General features: G+C 41.7%; 1 protein-coding gene across 2 annotated transcripts in view; it reads left to right on the forward strand.

Annotated features, from left to right (window-relative positions):
• Positions 1 to 17,969, forward strand: part of FNDC3B (fibronectin type III domain containing 3B) — a 385,564-nt gene that overhangs the window by 350,796 nt on the left and 16,799 nt on the right. For both annotated transcript variants that reach the window (XM_084847494.1, XM_084847495.1), the window contains exons 24-25: positions 4,462 to 4,628; positions 9,220 to 9,347. In XM_084847494.1, coding sequence (XP_084703620.1) covers positions 4,462 to 4,628; positions 9,220 to 9,347 — 295 coding nt within the window. The remainder of the gene's footprint in view (positions 1 to 4,461; positions 4,629 to 9,219; positions 9,348 to 17,969) is intronic.

Here is a 17,969-nt window from a genome sequence, read left to right on the forward strand (position 1 = left end):
TAATTATTGAATAATAATAATAGTAATCCAATGGTATAAAACTAATAAACTTGCCAACACAGCATACAATACAATTTCAGGTATAGGAGGTAAAACCAAATTGCAGGGACTACGATGATAAATTGGACTGCAAGAAGATCAAACCAGTCCATACTCCAGGAAATAAAGCCATACTACTCACTTGAGGGAAGGATATTAAAGGCAAAACTGAAGTACTTTGGCCACATAATGAGAAGACAGGAGACCCTGGAGAAGATGCTGATGCTAGGGAAAGTGGAAGGCAAAAGGAAGAGGGGCCGACCAAGGGCAAGATGGATGGGTGATATTCTGGAGGTGACGGACTTGACCTTGGGGGAGCTGGGGGTGGCGCCGGCCGACAGGAAGCTCTGGCGTGGGCTGGTCCATGAAGTCACAAAGAGTTGGAAGCGACTGAACGAATAAACAACAACAACAACAACATGATGATGATAAAACACAAATACCCTAAAATATTTTAAAATATTGTAGAAGACTTTAAAGGATGTATAAGGCCTGGAAGAACAGGAAAGTCTTAGCCTAACACTAAAAAGATAGCAGTGTATCACCAGGGAAGTTTCCCTTGGGAGAGCATTCTAGAGCTCGAGGGCCACCACTGAAAAAGCCCTTTGAATTTGTACAGTTGATTCCAGGATCAGCCTTTGTCTCAGTTCTGTCACAATTTGTTTGTTATTTCCCACATAATGCAGTGCTCTGAGTTGCATGCTTCTACACCAGCCTCAGTGCTAGTGAAGCACAGTGGCTCAAAGAATGAGCTGAGTGCCTGGAAATCCTTGGGTCATACCCTGCTTCTGCCATGAACTCACTAGATCGTCTTAGTGGCTTGCCTAGCTCTCAGCCTTCGTCCCCACATCGACAATATGGGGATAATATCTCCAATCCACTGTGCAGGATTGTACACAAGGATTACTGAGATAATGTGCGTGAAGCACTTGGAACACTCCAAAGCCACCATGTACAGTAAATGCTAAGAATTATTTGCTCATCCCCTACTTTCATCTCTCCCCCTGTCCCCACATCTCTTGGGACTAACCCTTGTTTTCTTTGCAAGATGGCTTTGTGAAGCTTATGTTATATTTGTTCAAATCAGAGAAGCTCTGTATGTTTGAGGATGAGAAGGATGATCTTTCATAGTTTGAAAACAATTATGTGGTAGACAGTCGAGAAGGAACATGTCCTGCTGCAGAGCACAAGGGTTCACTGTCTTGACCAATATTTTTGATCCTTGAAGACCTTTCCAGTAGTTAAGCAGTTAGGTGTATAGCACACGCGCACACACAATAATATAATCTTCCTTGTCTGGGCAGCAGCCAGCCATGTTATTTTGAAAGTGACAAGGAGAAATTGTGAAGGAATACATGCTGCCTACTTCAGGCTGTAATTGAATTGTACACATTTACCCAAGATATCAGTGGTCTCTTCCAGCTTGAATGTTTGTAATCAAGCTGAATTTTTGTTGTTGCTGCTTTAATCATAAAAATGAGTTTTCGAGGCATAATTAAGGTTTGTCGCTGGGGCTATTCTTCCTCTAGGGAAAACTGACTGAATCTCAGTGAGGGCAGACATCTGTAGTGTGGAAACTGCCACAGAGCCTGCAGAGCCTTATATGGCACTGCAAATGTTTGCAGAAGAGCAGCACTAGTGCCTCTTTTTCTTCCTCCAACTGTTCCTTGGATCCAGCCCAACATAAAGACACTGCTCTGGCCTGTTCTGACATATTGTTGATAAAACAATTCTCCCTGACTTTCTAACATTTAAAAGGATAGCATGGTACTTTGGCTGCTTTGAGGTGCATGTCCTTGTCCAGAAGACATCCCATGTAGCATCAAATATTATTAGGGTACTGATGAAACAGATATTTTACTTGGAGCAAGCCAATTTGCACCACTGAATCAAAAACCTAGGTTAGGACTGAAGAGTCCTCTGTTAATTTGGCTTGAAATAACAATGGCTTCTCACATGGTCGTAAACTGGCAGTGCTTTCTGGGTATTTAAGAGCTTTTCACAAGGCATACATTTATGAAACGCGTTGGCTACCCTTCACCCTTCGGGTCAGGTGCAGACCTAAGACAACTTGCTGCAATCCTGCAAGTCAAGAGCCAAGCTCAGAATGTATGCTCCCTCCCCTTCCCCTATCTATCTATCTATCTATCTATCTATCTATCTATCTATCTATCACATTTCTATACCACCCAGTAGCCAAAGCTCTCTTTGTTTGCCTATGCATGGTTTAGCATTCCATCTGTACAAATGCTAACTAAGTTTAACACTAACCAGAGTTTGAAACTAACCAGGGTATGAAATTGGTTTGCAAACCTTTATCAACTAGCGGTATGTACATGTTGTAAATAAAAGAAAAATAAGGGTGGTGGCTCGTTCTCTGCGGAACTCCCTGCCTCCAGATGTCAGGCAGGCACCAACTTTGTTTTGTTTCTGGTGCCTACTGAAGGCATTTTTATTTTGACAAGCCTTCCTCGATTGACCAGCCATGATTTTTTTAGGTGCTCTGTTTTTTAAAATGGTTAATTTTGTTAAAACTGATAATATTGTGTTTTATTCCATTTATCTTTTATTGGTCACTGCTCCAGAATCTGTTACGATCTGGAATGGTATATAAATATCGTAAATAAATAAATTAAAACAACAGGTTAGTGTTAGCCATGGTCAGCATCATTGCAGATGTTGGTCTTCAATCATGTTTTAGCATAATTAGGGAAAAGAGAGGGTAATTTGCAACCAGGACAGCAAGGGCAGGGGGGTGGGGAGTGTGTGTAAGAGTGGCTCCCACGGTTTGCAGGAAATCAGCTCTACATCTGCACTTGGCCCATTGGTCAAGCTACTTCCCATAATTTCTTGTTCTGAGCCCTATTATAATTATGCTGTGCATTAATTCAGATCATTGTGAACCAGTTCATGCCATTGAATTTTGTTATATTTGAGCCCAGTTCTGGAAAGACTTTTACCTTAATTTAATGCAGTAAATCCAAATTTATTCTGCAAAACATTAGTATTCTATTACTTCATGGTGTTATGTTCCTGCTGTTGCTAATCAGAAGTGCAGAAAATTCAGAGCACTGGCTGTCCATTCAGTGAAGTGGTCATCTGATTGCTAGATCCAAATCTAAACATCAGTGCACAGCATGTGCTGAAAAATGATCTGGTTGCGAGGTCAAGCCGTCAGGCAACTTCAGTGCACATTGAACTTGATAAACACACTGGGCTAACATTTCGTTGTGTATCTGTCTCAAGTAAAAGGATCTACAGGATCAGGCTCTGGCCCATAACATTTTGTGTCTCAGCTGCATCGATGTGCTATATTTGCAATACTATATTCAACACACAAGGAGTAAGGTTGAAGATGATGTATTTTTTCCCCAAATGGCAGATCTGTTACAATACCTCTGCTAACTGTATGGAAGATAAGTGAGCCATATTTTTATTTCTCAACTGGTTTAACCCATATGTTAGATCTTCTTAGTACATACTGATCTTTAAAAGCCACAATTCAGAGGCACACAACCCTCTGATCTACACTATACACCAAAGTGCATCTGCATGTGCATTGGTGATTTTCTCTTCTGGGTCATAGCTTCTGTGTCAAGAATCCACTTTGAAAGTTTCTCTAAGTTCTGAGAATGGCTTGTCATGCTTTGCTGGGGGCTGATGTAAAAAAATGTAATCCTTCAATGTATAGATATGAGGAGAGGATTTGGGGGAAAAGTAGACCAGTTAAGGCACTTTGGAGGCCCTCTCATCAGAGGGATAAATATATTAGCCTCTTGTGATCTAGAACCTGGTGGTCATAATTCTGCACAGATGGGAAAGAAATTGGAGGCTGTCAATTTGGGTGGGAAGGAAACTCTATTCAATGAACTCAGTAAACTGAAAAATTAAGTGCTAGAGTAACTGACAAGGACAGTAAAAGAAGAGGAGAAAGCAGGAACAAAACACCAGGAAGAAGAGGGGAAAAAGAAACTGAAGGGCAGGAACTAATAAGCTAATTTTTCTTCACAGACACTTGAATGTTAATACCCAGCTAGCAAAGGACATAACTGTCAAATAATAAAAAGTTGGTTGGTATTGGGTTCATTTGTATATCCATCTTCTGCATTGTTTTTGATATTGTTTAGTTGTTCCATTTTTACGAAGTTTATTCACATTATACAGAGATAATGTTTAAGCATCTATCAGTCCAGAGATGGATTACCAGGCTGCTTTTCCACATAATCTGTAACTGAGAGACCATTGACTTGCAAAGTAGCAACTGCAACTAAAACAGATTACCAGACTGGGACACAACAGCACTGTTAACTTTTAAAATTGTCTAACACAATTAGGCTAGGATTACAAGTGCAGCACAAATACATTAGGTTAATGAAAATAAAGAGTAACTAACTTGGTGCTCTCTCCTCTTGTGTGTTTTAGGTTTATTCCAATCTATAGGGGACCAAGTCACACCTACAAGGTACAACGGCTGATGGAATTTACCTGCTACACTTTCAGAATACAAGCTGTAAATGATGCTGGGGAAGGACCTTTCTCAGAAGTGTTTACCTTCAGCACAACCAAATCCATTCCCCCTGTCAGCAAAGGTAAATAAAATACTTGCCCTGGCTTGTGGTGGGAGTGGGCACGTTAATCCATATAGATCACTTCTCTGATACTTTTCAAGTTTTTTACTCTACAGTATATATGGCACTTGTTGCATGCACATAATAGTTCACTCTAAAGAACCTTGATTTCACTTGTGTAGTTTCACAAGCCTACAGGGATTCCAGATGAGGCTTCTATTGCACCATTGCCTTGCCTCATTCACAGATTTTTATGCAGAGTCCATATGATGTTGTCCATTCATTTTCCCAGTACTACTTCCGTCTTTTTCCTTACTCTGAAAAATCCATTAAGAGAAAAAAAGACAGAATAGCTGCACAATGCCTTCTGATGTTAGCACTAGGATGCCTCAATCTGGAAGCACAGGTTGATAAGAATTTATTGTGGAATTGCCATGGCTTGTTCACTCACATTTTACAGGGGGTCTATATCACATGGGCATTCATTTGTATTCTACCATGTTTCCCCAATTCTTCCATCTTTTTTCTTACTGGAGGAAATCCAACTTTGTTGAGAAGGATGTGAGAGAAATGCAGTCCCCACAGGTGTAGATGCCCTTCTCTTCTGTCTTTTTAAAAAGTCATGGTTTTGACTGGGTAGTGAGTCCTCATAAGAACTTAAGAAGAGCCATGCTGGATAAGACCAAGGGTCCATCTAGTCCAGCATTCTGTTTACACAGTGGCCAACCAGCTGCCCACAGGAAACCCATAAGCAGGACATGAGTGCAACAGCTCCCTCCTGCCCTTGTTCCCCAGCAACTGGAGTACATAGGCATACTGCCTCTGATATGGGAGATAGCATATAGCCATCAGGACTAGTAGCCATTGATAGCCTTCTTCTCCATGAATTTGTCCAATCCCCTTTTAAAGCCATCCAAATTGGTGGCCATCACGACATCTTGTGGTAGTGAATTCCATAACTGAGCTATGCTCTGTGTGAAGAAGTACTTCCTTTTATCTGTCCTGAATCTCTCACAAGTCAGCTTTATGGGATGACCCCGTATCCACTTTTTCCACACCATACATACTTTTGTACACCTCTATCATGTCTCCCCTTTCTCCCCTTTTCTCTAAGCTTAAAGAGCCCCCGATGTTGTATCAGCAGAGGTTTAGTGGTAAATTTTGAAGTGCAGGTGCTCCTGATGACAGCCCCATAGCCTTGCCCCCAAGAAGAGTCCAGCATTGGAGGCAGCTGCATTGATCCATATCAGTGAACCAGTTCTAGCAGTTTTCATCTCCACCAAGAACAGGCCTTTTGGAAAGCCAATGAGTCTTAACTGCCCATTCAGAACCAAGCAACCTCAAAATACTTTGCATAAAACAGGGAAAGAATATTGTTGCTGGGAAAATTCATTCCCTCGCCCCTGCCTGAGCTACTGTAAGGATTGCGGCTAAGTTCAACAGGGAGGTTGGTGGGGTGGGGCAGGGATGTCAGTGTCCCTGCTAATAAAAAAGTGCCAACTCTGCATCCCTGTGAGCCCTGGCTTTGCTACACCACTGGTTACTGAGCAGCTGAACCTGTTACAGCTCAGCACACATTCACCGTACCTTTTGCAGTGGGCACCACTTTTATCATTCGTTTATTTTTAAAAATAGCACTGACACACGTTCCTGCCTTTAAAACAAACAAACAAACAAACAAATAAATAAATAAATACCACATAAATGGGAGAGTGTTATAGTGATATGCCCTTACAATGCTATAATGATATAGGTATAGGTATAGATATGATTTTTAAAAACCCTTTTGTTCACCACCATTTTTAGCAGGGTAGTTAATGGAGAAGGTGACTAGAAAGGACTATTTTAATTAACATTATAAACGTATAGCATTATACCACTGTAATGCTATAGCACCTTTTTCTCTAAAATACCATTATAGGAATGTACCACTATACCCGTATAATTGTAATTTATTTTTTTTAAATCGTTTTTAAGAAATACTTGCATCAACCACCTTGCTACAATGATGGAAACTAGAAAAGTGGCTTTTTCATATTTATTAAAATGTATATATTGCATTGTAGGGGCTTAGTGCTATAGCACACTTTCATTTATGTGGTATTTTGCTTTTTTTAATTAAATGGCCAGAAAAGTGCTACTTAGTGCTACTTAAAAGACTGATTAGAAAAGGAATAGATGATAAAAATGGCACCCACCACAAAGGTTACACTGAATGTGTGCTGAGCTATGATAGGTTCACCTGTCCAACATGTCACTACCCACATCAAAACCACGCTCTTAAAGGCAGATGACAGTACTGAGGGCACTGGTGTAGATGGAACATAGTGGGATATACACACAGATAAGGCACAATATCCCAGGTAGTGCGGTGTGGAAAGTCCGTTGCAGTTCCACTTGTAGCTTACAGCAGAAGAGCAGTGATCTTAGTGCTAGGCACCGTCTGTCTGGAAGCAGTCCAATTTGATGAAAGGCAAAGTTAAGGCTGAGAGAGCTGGTATTCTAGGGCTACTGGATCTAAGTCCAATACAGCTTTGTCTACGCGATTATTCTCCTTCCCCTCATTATAACCATCCTGTTAACTCTTTCAGTGGGTAATATATTCACCAAAGTCTCTATTAATAGATAGGGATTACACAAAAAGTGCACAGGGGATATCTGAGGTAAACAGTTACATACAACTCCACCTGTCCTCCAAGAAGCTCAGGGTGGCATGCATGGTTCCCTTTAGTAGACCCTAATTCGCAGTTCCTTTTCTTTGTTGGCCTTCCACTTGGCATCTCTTCCGTTTGGCCTTTGGTCCTGTAGGCTCCTTTTGTTTGTTTGTTTTTAGGGGCTATTTTTTCATGGGATTTTTTTCCTTGGTGTTGAATTTGCTTGTTTTTGTTTCATTTGTCATTGTACTCTGCCTTGAGGGCACCGGAAAGGTGGCTGATAAATTATTTTAATAACAACAACCTGGACCTGCGTATTGTCAACAGGAATTGTGGCTTTGGCTCTTCACTATCTTTCGTTGGCCTGTGTGAGACATCATATTAATCAAAGACGAGCTTTTTTAGAAATAAACATTTGTTCCTGTTGCCACAAACCAGTTTTGATGTTTTGATTTGTTTTTTCGGGGGCGGGGGAAGCTTGGGTTAGCTTGAATGTTGCTGCCGTTGGTTCAGCCATCATGGGGACAGATGCTTGATTGCGCAGCAGTCATAAAGTGGCTATTGTTCGTCGTGCAAGAGTCATCATGTGGCTTTATGCTCTATTGAAAGATCAGACTCCCGTAACTGATAAATGACAGATGGTAGATTTTGGTTGGTAGAAGAGGATATCCCCACCATCACCCAAGAGTGACACTCAGCCTGTGCTAAGGCAACAGGTGTAAGCTGATAACAAATCATACTTTCCTCCATGGCCAGAACTCGCACTGTAAATCCGAATAACAGTCTCAAATGGATAAGTTCCAGAGAGCTAGCTGTGTTTGTCTGTTGTACCAAAAACAGAGAGTCCTGTTCCATCTGAGAGAATAACAAGTCCATCAGAATTTGCTAACTTGTAACTGTTTTTTTCAACAAAGAAAACCAAATTCTTCACAATCAGAAGAATGTTTTTCTTCTTCCCAACTTGGTTCCTTCTTTTTCTTCCCTCCATCTGTTTCATCTTCTATTTTTCAGTTTTCTAACAAGAGAATAACAGGGTAGGTGGTGGCTAGGGGCCTGATGAGTTATGTTTAAAAATTTCAGTAAATTGAAGAAAACATTGCAAATCTGCTGTGTGTTTCAATCCACTGATTTCTTTCTTTTTCTTTTTAACAATTCTCCGCTTTTTTCTGTCTTGCTAGTTTTTACAGGCACACATATAGGTTGATATTTTTCTTCTTTAATTTGTTTTATGTGATTGTATCTAGGTTTTCCTTTGGTTTTTCTTCCTTCCATGATACACTGGAGTATTTCTTAGAATGTGCCCCATGCAATTTCTTAGAATGTGCCCCATCATATTTGATCACCTCTTCAGTCTTTGCATCTGATCTCTCCAATTCTATCCAATATTTCTACATTATTTTTCTTCCCTATCCAGTTCTGAAACCCCACATTTCAAATGTCTCTGGCTTTCTTCCATTTTACTCCTGTTGTATGCATGTACGTCAGATGTAAGTTTTCATAAACTTCTTTTTCAGAGGTTAAATTATTCCTCCTAACAGTGAGTGTTCCTTCTTATACAATGACTATAATACCATAGCAATTCTACTTTAAATTTTTGATTCATTGTTACTTTGCTACATAGGTGGTTAAAGTGTTCCACTTCTTCAATTTACCCCCATGAAGTAAGTGTAAACACTTCTGGCAAAGAATGTATCAAACGTTCAAAATGTGTGTGCGGGATGGGGGCAGGATGAGAAACAGAAACCTTTTGTAGATTATACCACTATAGATCAAACTCTATTGCAATAGATGGTTTCTTACCTGTCACTGGTAGAATATCTGTTTATTTTAGGCCATAGTTCTGAAAAAATGAATTAATGTATTTAATGTAATCTGCAAATTAAATTATAAGGAGGAAAATTATAAATAACTTTTTGTCATATTTCTTTTTGGTTAATATGTTGAAATCTTTATTTTAGCGCCTCGAGTGAGACAGTTAGAAGGAAACGCCTGTGAAATTGCATGGGAAACAATACCACCTATGAAGGGAGACCCGGTCAGTTACATTCTGCAGGTCCTGGTTGGAAGAGAGTCCGAGTACAAGCAGGTAGGAAGAGAGTGCTGTTTTACACAAAGCTGATATAACAAGATTAGATTTCCTTATGATATGTCTCGTTCCTAGAGGGCGAGTTTGTATATCACTCTAAATTCTGTAGCTTGCATGAGAGACTCAGGAAAATAATAATTTAAAAAATTGTTATGTCCCATTCAAAATATTTGTTTTATCCTATGCATGGACAAGGAAATTAATCATAGCCATAAAAAATTCAGCTTAAAGTTTTCTCTTAGGCTTGGCACAACTTATGACCTACAACGTCAACTTACCAGGTACTGGCAGAGGAGGCAGGTGGTTCCAGTGTCAGTGGGATGGTGAATCCGCTCCAGGTTTCAGTCCGAACCAGTCAGATCTCTAAAGGAGCTTTCCAAGGTGCTTTGTAAAACCTCCGTCCCAGGTTTTGCAATCCCAGCTGGGGTCAGTGGCTATAAATGGCTGGAGGGCTGAATTCAGCATAGTGGGTTCTGCTTTCTGCAGGCCTTCGGTGAAAAAAGTCAGACTTCTGAGATCAGTGAAAACACCAAAAACAATGCTTCGCAGCAAAGGTCTTGTTGATTGTAGGCTTCCTGGGATGCACAAATTCAAAGCTTCCTTCAGGAGCTGGTGCAATTTTTTTTCCTGCTGCGGTATGAACTGTGCTATACACAGATTCACACACTCCTCACTCATCTAATGCATGACTGGGGATCCTGTGGCCCTCCAGATGTGGTTGGACTCAAACTCAGCCCCAGCCAGCATAACTGATGGTCAGGGATGGTGGAAGTTGGAGACCAGAACATCTGGAAGGCCACAGAACCCCCACTCCTCTAATGGAACACCTACTTGGCTCGGAATCCAGTAATGATTTTTACCTCTCCCCGTTTCTAGCCCACAATGCTTTGGGCAGGGTTTGGCCTTTTATTTAAAAAATAAAACCACTTCAGGTGCCTGGGAAGTTTATTTGAGCCCTTTAAGAAAAAGCCAAAAATACTGCTTTGGAGGAAGGGAGGAGTTGGCTTTGTCCTTGCCACAATGGTTAGTCCACCTGCACTTTGCACATCTGGTTTCTGCTAGAAACAGGAAGGACTGTTTGCTCCTGAGTTTGGTTCTCTGCAGAAGGTTGTCCATTTGGCCAGAAGAAAGAGGCAACTGTGGTTCTACAGCAGGCTCAACATTGTCTGTCTGTATGCTCTGGAATGTATCCAGAGTTCCAGGATGTGTACACAGCCTTGGGCACATCTTCTCATTCCACATGCCTTCCATCGTAAATATATGTAGGCTGAATGGAGTCATCAGCATTTTCTTTTCATTCTCACTACAGCTATTATGACTGAACAGGGCCGGCCCTATCATTAGGCAGGCCTGTGCACTGATAACAGCAGAGCAGGAAGAGTGGCAAATTGCACTGCTCTCCTCCCACTCCTGCTGCTGCCAGGACGGCCCGCCACTGCCTCTCTGCCTCTGGAGAGCACCATCAGCCACTCTCCCAGTGCGGTATTTGCCAGAGCAAGCGAGTGGCTGGCAGGGCTCTCTAGAGAAACCTGAGTGTGTGCTACTGCTGCTGCTTACCATGGGTGTGGGGGCTTGTAGGTGCTGACCTCTCATAGGAGTTCAGCCGACCTCTTGCAATAGTTTGTCTGACCTCTCATGGGAGCCCCATGGCTGGGGCACAAGGTGGGTGTAGCCAGGCAGGAGCGAGTGAGTGGATGGGTGGCAAAATACATTGGGCCAGGGCTGTGTCTGAAGACTTTAATACTGCAGTCTTGCCTTGTACTTTTCATTCATTCATTCATTACATTTCTATACTACCCAATAGCCAGAGCTGTCTGGGCAGTTTACAAAAAAAAAAAAAACCTTAAAAGTACAATATAATAGCATAATATAAAACCATTAACTTATAAAAATACAAACACAATTTTTAAATAATCAATAATGAAAATACCAGAACTCGTTAAAAAAAGCTTATCATGTGCTGTCAAATGCCTGGGAGTAGAGGAAAGTCTTAACCTGGTGCCAAAAAGATGACAATGTTGGTGCCAGGCGGACCTCACTGGTTCCACAATCGAGGGGCCACCACCGAGAAGGCCCTCTCCCTTATTACCATCCTCCAACCTCACTCGGAGAAGGGACTAGGAGAAGGGCCTCAGGTTCATACGGGGACGTTCATACCAGGAGAGGTGCTTGTCAGAGCTGGGGTAGCATAGTGGCTAAGAGACTGAGCTTACAAATCAAGAAGTCTCCAGTTTGAATCTCAGCTCTGCCTCTTAGCTCTGCGTACTTGACTCTTCTGAGGGTATATTATTATGCAGAGGAATATGTGTGCAGAATGGATGCTCCCTGAACATTCACTCAGCTATACTCTGTCTCCAGTGCGTTTTATAATTGTCCATTTTCTAACAGTGTCTTAGCACTGTAGGGTGCATTTGCAGGTTCCTATGCTCCCATAACAATTGTACCTGATTTTATAGTAATTGTTGCTGGCATGATTGCTCCCCATTTGCACTGGTTTCTGCCTTTCCACATCCATCTGTAACACAGCTGATTGCATGACTGTAGCTGGCTAAGTCCTAGGTACCTTTTAAGTTAAGCCCTTGAAAATTGCTTTGGGAGCCAAGGAATCATGGAAGAGCTGCTGGAACCTCCCATTTTAACACTATCCCCAGAAAGGAGAATGTACTTGAATACATGCCTACACTTTTTCTAGTATTACACGTGATGGGATCAAAATGGGAGTTGGAGGCAAGCCCTCCCTACAAAGTTGTGAGCAGATGACAAAAGAGGTACAAAGACAGAGGCAGAAAGGACTGGGAAGAATAATGGATGGAAGAGTTTGGAAAATATACAAAATATGAGAAAAGTCCAAGGAGGAGCCCAAGAAGCTGGAGATAAACATTTTGAATGCACGAGAGGGCCCTCATAAACAAAATATACACAATTATTTAAAAAGCAGTTGCAAACCTGCTCCAGGGATTGGAGAGTTGGTGGTGGTAAGATGCACTAGCCAATAGGCACCGTCCTCAACCAGCTTTATTCAAGTTGAACCACTCCAGTAACCTGCAGAACCATTTTTCCCAGAGCTTGCTCCTGGACAGAAAAACACCTTTATTTACAGAGCAGTGTGGGTGCTATCAAATTTCCTTTCCTATTCTTAAAATGTTCTGCCTTCCTTCACTCTTACATTACCAATGTTATATCAGCTGTAGCCCTGATAATAAGGGAAACTGTGGGAGAAAATTTCCGTTGCTGGTTCTTTCTAAGAGTCTTTTTGAGATTTCCTCAATTCACTAATAATTGTCTTTAAGAGCTGTCTCTTCTATTATCACACTGGAAATTATACAAATGTCTTCTCAGAAGGAGTGCAACATGATCTCCAGCTGAGGGCTGGCATCCATCAGATTTACGCTGGCATTATGCAAATGAAGAGTCTCGCAAATAAAAATATTCAAGACTAGCTGGGTCTCGCCAGCTGCGATCGCGCACATCATGTACATGTCGCGCACAACTGCACATCAGGTCCTCTGTACTGATTAAATTGTACATCCTTATTTGTACAGCAAATTTCTAAAAACGCTGGGCGGGTTTTGCTCTGCACCATTATAAGAACAAATCAGTGGGTGCCTAGATTTACTACATTTTAGCTTTGCTGCAGGCACTATTGCCATTTTACTGTTTGTCCCTTAAAAGGGGGTTTCGATGGGTACTCTACCTCTAGAAAGGGGATAAATTCCATACGCCCAGTTTTTACATTTATGAAATGACTAAGGAGCACACCCTTGTTGGAATGGTGGAGCAGAGACATGTTACCACTTTTTTTGAAGCACTGAAAAAATGAAATAGAACCAAATGCTATTGTTCTATTTTAAATGTATACCCCACTTTCTGGCTCCAAAATAGACACACAATCTTGCAAGCCAGCTGTGGGCAGGAATGTCTGTTGTTCCTTACCACTCATGCCCCATACGTTCCTGTGAAACAGCATGACTTAAAACGCACTAAAGCAGACAGGGAAGCTCTTTCACCCTGGGGGTCAAATTCAATTTTGGAGAAGCAGGGTGAGGGGGATGTCACATTCCTGTAGTGGGTGACGCTGAGGGCAAAGGGGGCAGGGGCAAAGGCAAAACGGGTCGAGTCATAATACAAAAAACACCAGCATGTTGTAGCATAAAGCTCTTACTGCCGGTAACTAAGCCTTAGAGAGGCACCTCCACTGTTCAGAATGGGGAAAAAACTGCACAAAAGCTGGGAAACACGAAATTATTGGTGGCTGGGGGAAAGGAGCTTGGCCATGCGGGGAATCCTGGAGGACCAGACAGGGCCCCGTGCCTGAGATTCCTGCTCTAAGGGTTTGTATCCAGTGGGTTCTATCCAACGTTAGTCTAACTTAAGTCCTGTTCATTTCAATTGGTCTGCTCTAAGTAGGTCTAACATTGGATACCACCCTAAGATGGAACGTAGTGATGTTCGAAATAATAAAAAGGAGAGGTTTCTGCCAGAACTCCTTAAAGTCTAATAGATAAGACCCAAAAGGTAGGAGGGACAGGAAAGGAAAGAGGAAAACCAGCCAATTCAGAAACATTGTAGTTACATAATGACCAAGTGGCAATGGCCACAAAATAATATAACTCTGGGAGGGAAGGGATCAGGTGAAGGCTAGTTCCAGTCAGTCCAATGGATATCTAACACTTCAGTCAATTTCTTTCTTAGAGAATTATATTTGTGTTGCCATCTGGCTAGAAGAAAAACAAAAACTCTGCTCAGCTCTTGTTCCTTTAACAGCAGTGGGACTGCAGAGGTCACCAAATGAAGCTTTCTTTGGCATGAATATAAGGCATTATTAACTGCTAATGTCTGCAGATAAAGTTGCTGCTAAGACCCAGCAACAGAGGCCTGTTTTTTTTTAAAGTTGGCAGTTGTAAAGTTTATTGTAATAATCAAATTGTAGTTGTCGTTGTTCTTATTTCTAGAATTTATATCCTGCTTTTCAACTGTGACAAGTTCCCAAAATGCCAATATTAGAAAATAGCATTATATTAGAAAATTACAAAAACGTACTGACATTAGTGCTTACGGAAAAAGAGAGCAAATTCAGCACAGCATCTAGGGGAGAGAGAGAAGGGAACGAATAAAAAGGGCTTGATAAAAGGGAAAGAGGAAAAACAGAATAGTTATATTGATAATGAAAATAGCACAGCAAGTGGAAAATGAGTCTTCAGAATTTTTCACATTGTGCCCTTAGGGGAATGCTGGGAGTTGTAGGACTTTTCTGTCTAAACATGCATAGGGTTTGTGCCCTTAGTTGGTAATTCCAGGTTGCAATGCAATGCACACCCATGGAACACAAGTGGGAGTTACTTCTGAGGAGACATGAATAGGATTGCACTGTTAGGCTGTGCACAAGCAAGGCTGGACTAATTCACCAAGGAGGTCTTAAGAGTAATAGACATGCTGTCATGAAGAAGAATCAGGTTTTTTCCATGTAAAAATACTAGTGCCTTTTAGTGCTGGGAAATGTAATATCCCCACAATAAAGACACCAATATCAAGGGAGGACATTTGGGGCCAAATGGATAACAAGTACACATTTATTCTTTATTTTTAATGACCTGGAACAGCTTTCAACTCCCCATCTCCATTTGCAGCCATTTATAGGAATCTGTTTACGACCAGTGCCCACTCTGTGTAATTGGCAAGACGTGTTGCTGCTTACGGATGGAGTGAGGACAGCATGGTTGTGGCTGATGCTGGATGATTTTGTCTCAGTGACTGTCGCTTACATCTTTGCACATTTGCCCTTTATGTTAGACTTTTGTTTTCGGGGACGAGGGGGCGGGGGAGCCAGGAGGTTTATATGTGAACTTAGAGACAGGAGCCTTCCTGCAAAATAGACACAATCAGCAAAACGCTTGTTCCCAATAAACGGGCTGAAACGTTTGACCTCTTCCCACAGGAACTGCTCTGCTTACTGGTAACTGCAAGGCCAGGCTGCAAGAAAGCTGAAGATGTGCTAAGACGGCTTTATAATCAATAGGAAGTGTGCTGGCAACATACTTTTCCTTTCTATTTTTACCAGAGACTGTGATTGTGACTCCTGTTTAGACAGTTTTGATGTGCCAAGGTTTGGGGTGGTTCTTCTCCCACTCCGCCATTGGTCTGTAGCATAGGTTGCACTATCAATTCAAGCAGATTTATTGTCAATTGTAGTGATATATTTATTTATTGGAAGTATTTCTATACCGCCTTTCTGAAACCAAACAAGGCGGTATACAAAAAACTAAAAAATAACTAAAACAGTAATCACACAAAGAACAAAACAATAAAAGCAACATTAAAATCATGATAATTTAAAAAGCAAAGTTAACAGATGCAATTTGACCCCCTTCTTGAATGAAAAGAAAGTGAGGACCAGTTGCAACTCCAGTGTCTGGGAACAGCGCAAGAGAAAGCCCATTGGGCGTCCCCCACGGGCAGGCCTCCGCAAGCGAGTGTGTCTTCAAAAGGGCCTCTCCTGCTGATCTTAATAGCCAGGCAGGTTCATATCGAGACAAGTGGTCTCTGTCCATGATTAGTTTTTGCAAAGTGGGTATAAAAAACAGTAATGCCATAAACAAGAAGTAATACTGCAATAAGCAGCACAGTAAAATTAACCATTTCCAGAGGGGTAGCCATGTTAGTCTGTTGCAGCAAAAACAACAAGTCTTGTGGCACCTTAAAGACTAACCAATGTATTTATTCTGGCATAAGCTTTCATGGACATGGCCCACTTCATCAGATACATGAAGTGTCAACCTCAAACTGGCTGATGTATATACACATGCGGTGGGGGACTGGGGGTATGTAAACCGTGATGTCAGAGGGGACTGAAATGCAAAAACGTAAAATTAATTTTACTGAACCTCTGCAGCATATTCACTGTCAGCTTTGCATGCAGTTGCTCACAGCACAATAAATTTGCTGGTCTTTAAAGTGCCACAAGACTCTTTGGTGGTTTGATTGACTACAATATTCCTCAAGGAATGTTGCAAACATCAAAAGAGATGACATGATAGCAACTTCAGAGGCCCTCCTCCGGGTGCCTCTGCCAAAGGAACCTGGGGGGGGGGGGCGGGATAGCTACAAGAGAGAGGGTCTTCTCAGTGGTGGGACTCCACTTATGGAATAAACTCCCCAAAGAGGTTTGCCCGGCACCTACGTTGTTCTCTTTTCAGTGCCAGGCAAAGGCCTTTCTTTTCTCCCAAGCATTTTAAAGACCTAGTTCTAGGTTTTTATGGCTGTTTTATCGATTCCTCTGCTGTTTATTGTTTTGCATTGTGTTGTATTTTATTCTTTTAAATCTTTGTATTGTATTTTATATTTTAACTGTGTTTTAAAAAGACATTTCAGTTTTTAATAATAAGGCCTGGCGTGCTATGGTCCATGGGGTCACGAAGAGTCGGACACGACTTAGCGACTGAACAAAAATCTGCCCAGAGAATATTAGTTATTGGGTGGATTAGAAATGTACTAAATAAATAATAAACTAACTTGGATGGCTTTAAAAGGGCATTAGACAAATTCCTGGAGGAAAAGGCTATCAATGGCTATTAGTCATGATGGCTATATGCTACCTCCAGGATCAGAGACAGTATGCCTGTGTACACCAGTTGCTGGCAGACATGGGCAGGAGGGCGCTGTTGAGCTAGTGTCCTGCTTGTGGGGTTCCCGTGGGCATCTGGTTGGCCACTATATGAACAGAATGTTCAGCCAGAGAGGCCTTTTCTCTGATCCAGGATGGCTCTTTTCATGTTTTTAATTTCACAGGGACAGGGGAGGTTTGCACATACCTAGGTGCAGTGTGCACTCACCCTGGGCTAGTGATGTGGGTGCAGAGCCTTCAGTGTGCAGATGGCACTCCTACAAGTTTTTCCCATTTACGTCCACAGAGGAGCAACTCCACATTCTCATGGAGAAGCATATGTGGAACTGTCCTCCTCCATGGAATCGAATGGGAAAGATTACATCTGCAGTCGCACCATGTGCCCATTCACACATGGTTCTGGATTGGATTGACTGAGCAATCTAAAGTACATTTTCCCAAACATGACAGACCAAAATTTTGGGAAGCAGAATAATCAAAAGCTGAAATTCTTACTGATCTTGTCATACCACCTACCACATATTGCTTGAAATCAGGGACAGAACCACAGAAAATATTTCAGTTTTACCTCTTCGAACTGGCATAATAAACTTTACTAGGAAGAGACTTTTTTTTGTCACTCCAGATAAATATCTTTTGAAAGTTGCAAGCAGCAATAAGCAAATGTCTCTCAGTCAACTGTACAGTTCCTTCTCAAAATCCGTTTTGTTATATAAATACCCTTTTCCACAGCAGATTGTGATGGGTGTGATTTGTGCCTTAATATTGAGTGTAGGCCCCATGCGTGTTCTCTTGCGAGGACTGACGACCAGTATTGATCCCAGCTGTTGTCTTGTTGCCATGTGTGTGCATGTTTGTGTCTTTAACTCAAACAACTATCTCTGCTTGTTGAGATGTTTTGAGAGTAAGTCAGAAAGGGGAGTTATTCCCTTTATATAGCACTGCTGATTAGCAAAATTTAAAGCCCTTCTGTTCCTAGTTGTGCCACACCTCTCTGCAGT

This window comes from Heloderma suspectum, chromosome 3 (assembly GCF_057233095.1).
Source record: "Heloderma suspectum isolate Gila_16-S chromosome 3, 16-S_ref, whole genome shotgun sequence".
Taxonomy (NCBI): domain Eukaryota; kingdom Metazoa; phylum Chordata; class Lepidosauria; order Squamata; family Helodermatidae; genus Heloderma; species Heloderma suspectum.